The sequence below is a fragment of the Gasterosteus aculeatus genome, chromosome 14 (assembly GCF_964276395.1).
Source record: "Gasterosteus aculeatus chromosome 14, fGasAcu3.hap1.1, whole genome shotgun sequence".
NCBI classification, from domain to species: Eukaryota; Metazoa; Chordata; class Actinopteri; order Perciformes; family Gasterosteidae; genus Gasterosteus; species Gasterosteus aculeatus.
The window spans coordinates 9,355,610-9,365,131 of record NC_135702.1 but is presented as its reverse complement, the minus strand read 5'-3'; the positions used below and the strand labels follow the sequence as shown (position 1 = coordinate 9,365,131).

General features: G+C 42.0%; 1 protein-coding gene across 1 annotated transcript; it reads right to left on the bottom strand.

Annotated features, from left to right (window-relative positions):
* Positions 1-660: 660 nt before the first annotated feature.
* On the bottom strand, positions 661-5,555 carry clic3 (chloride intracellular channel 3). The gene is made up of 7 exons (XM_040198140.2): positions 4,784-5,555; positions 4,506-4,610; positions 3,696-3,805; positions 2,783-2,908; positions 2,571-2,677; positions 2,284-2,459; positions 661-2,156 (listed from the first exon to the last, which is right to left on the bottom strand). Exons 2-7 carry the CDS (start codon positions 4,539-4,541, stop codon positions 1,992-1,994), a joined length of 720 nt encoding a protein of 239 aa, XP_040054074.1. The 5' UTR covers positions 4,542-4,610; positions 4,784-5,555; the 3' UTR covers positions 661-1,991.
* Between the last annotated feature and the right edge of the window lie 3,967 nt (positions 5,556-9,522).

Here is a 9,522-nt window from a genome sequence, read left to right as displayed (position 1 = left end):
ATGTCAGTGAACACCGGAGACAGCTGGTCAGCACAATAATTCTGGGTGCGGGGAGAGACGGAGTCCAGGCCAGGTTTTTGTCTTTTAAAGAGCCGGCTAACGTCTCTCTCCAGAATAGAGAGGGTCGTTGCTGGTGGGAGAGTAGGTGGGGGAGGAAGGAGATACAGAGGCAGGAGCCCCTGATGGGCTGGGGGACTGGGGCAGGTTGGAGCTGTGGGGGATGGAATCAGGACATTGTCTATCAAATCTGCAGTAGAACTCATTCAGCGCGTCTGCCAGGCGGAGGTTGTAGTTTGTATATTTCCGAACACGTTAAGAAAGAAAGTGTGTGAATTTTATAAAATCAAATGATGGTGAGTACATTTGCTCAGCTGTTGCTCTTAAATGCAATGCTAAAGGGGTTGCACTTTTACAGTACTGTAGTATTCACATGTGCTACTTTATCTTTCTTTTAAGGGGAAAATAAAGTATTATTGATTCCACTACAATTATTCAGCTAAGTTACTTAAAGTTTGAAAAGAGACACATTCATTAGTTATGTGATTGTTCAGTAGGTAGGTCAAATTAACGCCTGAAACAGTTACAACATTTAAATGCTGGTCATATGTTAAATAACAGATCAGTGGGAATCTAATGAATATATAATACATATACCAAATGTAATTTTAAAAGCTTTTTTATTGCATTCCTTACTTACTATTCTTAAACACATAATATTGCACACTTCCTGACATTTACATGTACATTGTTTTTGCATTCAAGAGTATTCATACAACCAACTTTTCTCTTCCTTCTCATGTAATTGACCTAGATTCAATGTATGTCAATGTTAAACATAACTGTGTCTATACTGAGATACAGCACCAGCAAAAAGTACCAGTACTGTACATTGTCATTTACACACTCAAAATGGTAAAAACAGGATGGACTGAAAAAAATTAAGGGTGTGAACTCATTTTCAGGAAGAGAAATAATGTTTCTTGTTCAAGAACATACCATTAAAAGACACTTTGAAAGCAAAGAATAGCTTCTAAATCTGCCTTATGTACAGCCACAGCTGTTTAGAATTTTCTACAGCAGTCATTTTAAACATAAGATATGTCATCTTAAGTCATGTAGGATTTAATGTCAACATGTCATCAATAAATTGCAATCAACATCATGCATTTGCTTGGATGCAAAATATGCACGCACAACAAGATACGATATGAACAATCTCAGGGATTTACACTGCTTTCGTACTCTTGGGGTTAAATAAAGCAGTACAGTCAGAGTTTGCAGTAACAGTAGATATACAAGGTGTAAGCAGCTTTGAAGGAGCAGTTGGCAAATTAAAACCCAATTGATGAAAATAATACTTTTTAAAGAATGTTAATTGTTGAACATGACATTAAACACCAATCAGCCTTCACTGTCCAGACTCTCATCTAGACACAAACCAGAGATACATCCCGTAGTGGAGCGCGTGGGTTGGCTGTCACATTCATTATATCTCGCCACCAAAAGGCGCCTTTTCTCAAATGTTGGTTTGGAATTGTCCGGGATTGGAATCAGAGCTTGCGTACACTTCTATGGAGTAAGACGGCTAAAGTCGGGGTGTTGGTTTTCTTTATGTCAAATAATATTGAGTCATGTGTTTGTCAACTCATCAATGCAATTCTACTTCAAATGTAGTTCTCCCATACCATTGTAATATCTTTGTGACAACCAACCCCCCCAGTGTGATAACCATCCTCGTCATGGTTGTCATAATGTGTCAGCGTGTCTTTGATAGTTAATCACCTTTTTGTTACATTAAGGAAGGTAAATGGGAGGGATACACGTTTCAAGCCAACACCTTAAGCTTCAATTTAATGACTGTTAATGCGCAATTCACAATTCACCCCCGTTCTCCCCTACAGTTTGTCAACTTTTCTCTGTGGTTCTCCACGTTTCTCGCTCTACTCTTCTTGGTCCTCACTTCCACTGCTTCCTCTCTCCCTCTTGATGCGTTATTTGTTCAGGTACTTTGCGACAGCTTGGTAGGCGATGAGGATCTCAGAGTCACGAGGGCAGGTGTGACGAAACTCATCTCTTTTGTAGGCGTTGCTCAGGTAACGTGTCAGACCCCTCAGCTCTTTGGGGATGTCAAAGTCGCGGTACTGCTTGCACACCACCTGCCGGGAGACCCGTTTCAGGCACAGCTCATTATGAGAATTCATCTTTACCCATCTGACACAACATTTGTGTATCTCCGTCCCAACGATGGAAAGGAAGTTTTCAAACTGTGTAAAATCTGCCCACCTTGACGATGTTGAGTTTGGGCAGCAAGTTGCAGTCTGCCAAGGTAAGGGTGTCACCGTCCAGGTAGAGGCGTGAGGACTCCGTGGCATTTGGCTTCTGGTCCAGCTCGTAGGGGAGAGGAGTCTCCAGGTACATGTTCAGCTTAACCAGAGTTGAAAGAAATTTTTTCTCTATCCCTGAAAGAGCGTAAAATGCGTTTTTTATCCTTAAGGTCTCCCTTGTGTGGTTACGTCTTAAACAGAAATGGTTGTACATTTATTTTTTAAATATTCAACCAATGCCCTTACGCTCATTAAATGCAGGATTAGGATTTTTTACATATGCTGAGAAATTCCGGAAGATGTCATCTCCGGCACCGATGGACTCTTTGTATCTGCAGCATAACTTTGGATACCTGCCATTGGGACAACGGCGTGTCAGTGCAACAATGAAGGGGATATTTACTGCTTTTTCAAGAAAAAAAAAAGAATTGACAGAAAACATCCCATGGTCTACTCACTCCGGTGGGGCTAACTTCTCTTCCAGGAACTCCTCAATCTTGTTAGTGTCTGTTTTGACCTCTTCGTTATAGAGGAGGAACGGAGGCTGAGAGCCCGGAGCCAGAGTCTTCAGCACGTCAGGTGCCCTGCAACAACGAACAAGTTGAGCTCACCAAAGGTGGTCATGCAAAATAAATATGGAGCACAAAAGGGATAAAGAGCTCACTTTCTCTGATTCCCTTTACAAACTTACATTCTGTCATCCGATTTACTCAAGAAGCATTTCACAATTATATCGTCTCTCAATACAATTTTTACTATTACTTTTAGAATTATAATTCCTCCAGTTATTAAATCAGCGCGCACCTTGACATGTCACTAAATCGTCAGACGATGTCGCCAAGTCTGCAAAGCTGTCAGACGTTCCCCCGTAGCTCTCGCCAAAGCCACTCCCATAAACTCTTCATTGTGTTCGTAAACATACGCCCGCTCACTGCTGCCAAGTGGTTTGCAAGTGTCTGGTGGAAGATTCTGCATAATGTCAAATCAGTGCACGCAATAAGCAGATTGCCAGGTAGGTGGACACGCTGCTCATAGACCTGCCACAACCACAGCTTCAAATAAGATTACCAAGCAGTCCACCTGCAGACCCGGCACTCCAGATAGATTAATGAAATATTGAACACTCGAAAGGAGTTTATTTTCTAAACCTTTTTTAATATGAGCATTTTCTTGTGTCTTGTTTCCCCCACATTAACTGTTACTCTTGTTAACAACATATGTGTTGTGGACAATAAGACATACTTCAATGCAAATGCCACAGATGTGTTCGGACTGTTAAGAGTGTGTGTCTCTTGTTCCAGCTCATCGGATGTTACATGTCTCAAAAACAGGACCGATACGTTTCACTTGGGGAAAAGGACATTTTCTTACCTCTTCATGTCCACAGTTGTGAGGCGGAATTTGATCCCTTTTAACCAAAGAATCATGAAGAGTCTTTGAGAGAAAGGACAGTTCCCCACACTGTCAGCATCAACACTGGCCTGACCGACACAAAGACAAACCATTATGAACACACTTCCCCCTGGCTTGCAGGCTCTCTGATGTTAAAACATCAGAAGTAGTCTTGTTTTTGAAATTGGACACCGCTGGGTTGGTTTCAACAGCATGAGTGTAATGTCTCCAACCACATAGCGACTACCTCTACGCATACCGTCAGGCCCGCTCCGACAGTTCAAACCAACCACTGGGGAACTTAAAATGGGGAGTTGAGGACGCTTTTCACCCGGATTAAATGACCCAGTATTCAGATAGTGTCTTTGTTGTATTAAAACACTTACCACTGCAGTCTGATATGGTTGAGTCAGGCATTTGTGGTGCAATCACATTTTTTAAAGGGCAGGACAAAGGCTTCCAAACTGGACAGGCTTCTTTTTAGTTTCTACTGTGCTCCATAAGTATTCATAAGTTCAAAGCTACATTAAGGAAAAACAATATATAAGCTGACACTTTTACCAAGAAATTAACTTTCCTTTTTCTGTTTTTTTGCATGCTTGTTTTTCCTACTAAGACAGTGGTTTAGGGATATAAACTACAAATTGAGTTATACATTAGTTTGAATAATTTGGTTTAAATGTTGGCTGTTAAACACCGATAAAAGTAAAACATTGAAGTAGACATCTGTAGAGTTTAAGCAGTTTTCTTTTTAAAACACACACATCACAACTTTTAAAAAGGTCTTACCTTAACAAAGAGTTCAATATTAGGGACCTCTGACATCTTTATTCCTGCAGTTTCGTAGTCCTGATTTATAAGTATTGGATCCACAAAATGGTCTCGTTTCAGTCGCTGTCGATGCAAAGAACCATTCATTCAACAAAGAAAATCTTTGACTGGGAATTTGACATCACATTACTGTGTAGTTCTGAATCTCTCATTCTTTTACTCATACACACTCATGTCACACTTTCAAAGTTTCAACACACATTGGTGGTAGACGTGTTACTGAAGTCTGTACTCACAGTCAGCGCCGGACCCCAGAAAACTGCTTTTACTGCTCTTTGTGTTTTTTTTATTCCGGTATTTCCCCTTTGCTTCTCTTCTCTTCTCTCTTCTCTTCTGTTTTTTGTTTGTCTTTCACCGCACCTGACATCCTCTTCGTGGCAGACCACACCCTCTGTGGCCTTTCCAGTCGGACCAGCAGATCTGGATCTCCCCTTTCAGCCAGTCGGCCTTCCGGCATATTCTCTGAAAGAAGTCTTCCTCACTCAATCTGTTATTTTACTCAATCTGTCCACTTTAGCCCGTCTCTATCTCCGTTTTCCCCTTGTTGGCTTTCTATCAATTTCACTCTACTGCAATGAGTCAATGCATTATGTCACAACCTGGCTCAAGGGCCATGCCAAAAGAGGGAACGAGGCAGCGTAACTGATGAAATCAAGCAGGGTGATCAGGCCATGGTTGATGTCTGGATTGCGGTGAAGAGCGAGAGGTGTAGTCCGATCAGGTGGGGCTTCATCACCATTGGCTCACCGCTCCCAGGTGCTCCAGATCTGCCGTCAACTCCGGACAAAGATGGTTACTACCCGTGAGAGGTATCACTCCCACAGAGTGGCCTCAATGAACCACACAGAGGCCGTCACAATTATTACCAGTTTACTGACGCTAACATATCAGCGTTGAGAATAAAGCCACGTTGCCGTACATGTTGGCCGGTCACCGAAGTTGTGCGATGAAGGCTCGTAGACGGACGTTTTGGATTGGGTTGAAGTCTGAGCTCCGTACGGCCCAGTTCTAAAAAAAAAAAACGAGGAGTGAGGATTGTCCTGTTGAAACAGGAACAGACATTCCACAAACTTTATCAAAAAATTCAAATTATTTTATATTTAGAAATGAATGCAACATATATTATTAAAAAAATATTTTCTTGATTGTTTTTCACAGTCATGTTTTGTTCCAAAGGTGCACACAAGTATCTGTCTACATACTCGGGCCAAAGAGTGCATTTGCTTATCTTGTCAGAAAGAATTTGAAAAATGTTCACACTCAGAGAGAACTTGTTTTCAAGTGTTTGGAAGAAAAGAGATTCACTTCCATAAAATAGCATAGCTAACCACATCACATATTCCTCTCTTTATCTGAGTTATCAATGGCGTTTTAGTAGTTTGGTGTCTCCTGCTTGTTGCCCATTTTACTCTACGTTTCATGTGTTAGTTTTGCCTTCATCAGCTGCAGCCTGCTATCAATTGTCCATCTGCATTCATGACTGGCAGAAAAAGGTAGCAGGTATTCACAAGATTTCAGTGATAGGAGCCAGGATGCAGAAACACCCTAGAAGCAAGTTGACTTAAAAGGAAATAGTGTAGCACACCGAGAACAGTGAGTTGAACCTCCCGGGATAGGAAGAAACGCATTGGTGGAGGTATGTCATGCTATACATGTCATTAGATAGGCGAGGATGCACCAGAGAGGGCGCGGTGGCAGTTACTTATGACTGTGCGCTGTGGAATCCACAGATTGGAGTCGTAGATTTTATGAGGTCAACGACCTAATTTGCTATTTAGTACGGTCCTGCTCACTGAAAAGTATTCTACTTTGAACTCTATCGTCCCCGGTGACACTGAAAAGGAACAAAACAAAAAGCCTCCTATACAGGTGTGCTCAAAAGCACTAGTTGTCCATCATCAATGTACTTATTTACAAAACACAAAGAATGAGTGTAATGACACATTTGTTGCACTGTGTAAATTCAACAATTCAGTCACTTCATTTTTGTCTGAGCAGCTTCAAAGAACATTAGATTACTTATTCAACTTACACACCACATGACGAACTGTAAAGCAACAAGCATAATAAGGCTAATTAACTGTGCAAAATACAACCAAAACTAAAATGCATTACAACAACAACAACAAAGCTAAGGAAGCATAAAAAATCATTAAATAATGTACCCAATGCACAAAACAATGAGCTACAGTTTCTAACCCTTATCACATACAACCTTTAATACAAAGCTATGTTTATTTGTGACCGCCATATCAAAATTCAAAAGATTTTCAGTTTGTTTTTTAGAAGCATCTAGAGGAAATCTGGTATCACATATTTTTTGCTGTATTGTGTGATTGAATAAATACAACTCTGAATCGGCTAACTTCCCGTCTAGACACTAACAGGCTGTAAGGCGTCGTAACGCACACGTCATTCAGACCCAAGACCATTAAGGCCAAGCGGCAATGTATTCAGGTGACAAAAAGAAAAGATAAGAGAAAAGTCCCCCAAAAATAAACAAACTCTTTCTTTTCACCCTTTGAAATTTGCCAACATATGAAACCGAGCTGGTACATTTTGGAGAGAACATTTACTCTCAGTCTGAATTTAGCTTAGACAAGCAAAACCCGGTTTCCTAAATGAAATCTGCCTCAGCATTCATGAGTTTCTTTGGTGTTGTAACAACAAAGAAAGCAGCACATAGTCTCCAGTCACAGCAGCAACAACAAACACATGTCTGCACTGCAAAAATAGACAATGGTACTGAAGCCTGTCAAGAACTGAACAATGAGAACCGTAAGGTGTTGTAAACAAAAAATGTAGAAACAGTCTGAGTTGTAAGCTCTGCTCATCCCAGCGTGTTGCACGATGGAATCAGAAGAAAACCATTAGGGAGGTGCAGACGAAACGTCACCATCGGAGAGCTCACCCGATAATGTCCCATGCAAAAAACTTCTTATGACGACTCCGGCGTCAAAACAAACGGTAAACCGCTGATCCATTTCAAGTCAAGTCATCATAGATATTCCCAATTTGCTCAAAGTCTCCCAAGACAACTGGATGATGGAGGAAAAAATACAATGAATTGAGCCATATTGACAGTGGAATTTGACTTAATGCTCCAAAGACTGTGGAACCATGGGGAGGGTAGAGCAGAAGAAAAAAGGGTACGCTGTTAAAACCACGCTGGTCATTGAAGGCAAATTCAACATAGTCGATAGATTTCAGTGGCGAATTTGGACGTTCTACTGAAACAAGTCAGTGGGTTTAATGGAGAAGACAGCCTGTCAGGTTCCATGAGATGAGACTGTCATAAAAAGAGTAAATTGAAGAGAAAATTGACAATCCAGGACTGGAATTGACAACGGCAATTAAAGATGACAGAATTTTAAATACAGAGCTTAAAATGGCTCTAATAAAATCGGCGTCTGGAAATAGTTTTTACCTCAGTTCGGCATTCAACTCATCATAAAGTCGACTGATATTAATCAGAGCAAACCTATTGGCACCAAATCCTGTACACAAAACCTTGCGTGGAATGACAGCTGGGGCATTCCCAAAGCGTGATGATAAGCAGCCCCCAGTTCCTTCTTACACAGTCTTGGGTATATTGAATCAGTCTACAATGAAGATCTGTAGTAGAAATAAAAAAACTCTGACTGACTCTGACTGCAGTTGTGCTCATTAACAGAGCCCGGTCCCCCACTGACTGACTCTGACATTCCACCGGTCACTTTCTTCACACTGCACACGTCACTTTCACTTGTCACTTTCTGTTCGCTGGTGCACTTTATTTTTAATTTTTAAATACTTTTTAACTTTAGTTTTTAAACTAACCCATAGCATTATATTTCATTCCTCTTGCACTATATTGTCTTGTCGTCTATTGTCGTATTGTCTGCTGTTACGCGCCAACCGCCAAGTCAAATTCCTTGTATGTCTGACATATTATAGCAATAAATGTTTCCTGATTTCTGAAAAAATACAAGAATAAATGATTCAAAGTGAAACCAGAACTTTCAAACATTTTCAATGTCCATAAGGAGCGGCAGCAAACTATTTGGTCTCATAACATGATGTGATGTGAAGACAGTGGCTGATGTCTCAGATCCACCCAGTTGTCCCTTCCGTCCCCCACAGTCTCCGGCCTGAGACGGGGATCCTCCCCTCTCTGTCTCTCTGTCTCTCTGCCGGTGGGAGTGGCTTCTCCGCTCCCTCTAACGACTCCTGGCTTCCTGTTTGCTGCCAAGCTGTTTCCCCTGCCCCACATCAGCAATGCAGCGTCAACATCCATCAGCTTCAGCATTAGTCTCACGTTTCAAACGGCTCCTTTTTTCACTCGTGCCGAAAGTATCACCTGCCTTCGTGCTTGCCGGGCCTACTTGCCCACTTCCCTGTGCAACCTCAGCCGCATCTGACCTGCTGGGCCAGACCCGGATTCCTCTTTTCATTTGTGCTCTTCAATAAATCTGTTCAACTTCCCCTGTCTCCTTTGTGTTCCGTGCTTGAGTCCAGGGTGCGAAAGAAGGAGTGGGTCGAGTCCTACGGGCACCCTGGGCTGCTGATCATTAACAAACTGGACAGGACACGTCACACTGACGCCCTCTACAGGAAAGGATACAGCCAGCTGTTCCTCCTCAGGAGGAGGAGGGAGTGAAGCGTGTGCAAGAAACTGGTCAAGGCGTTCAACCCGTCTGGTGTAATAGCAGGGCCTTCGTTTTTTGCAACAGGACTCGAGGTGCCAACAAACTCAAGGGGGTTGTGGGGAAAGGCCGCTCTGTCTGGGGCGTTAGTGGGTGAGGAGAGGGTGAGGGTCAAACTCTTCGAGCTTCAGTCACTGGCTGATTTGTGAACACTGACATCAGACCAAAGTCTGTCATCAATGCCAACATTGTCTTAATCTGTTTCTCTGTTGCACAATTTCACACATCCACGTGCATACTGGTACGTGTGGTCAATAAATGCCACATACCACATGCGTTTTATTCTCCAC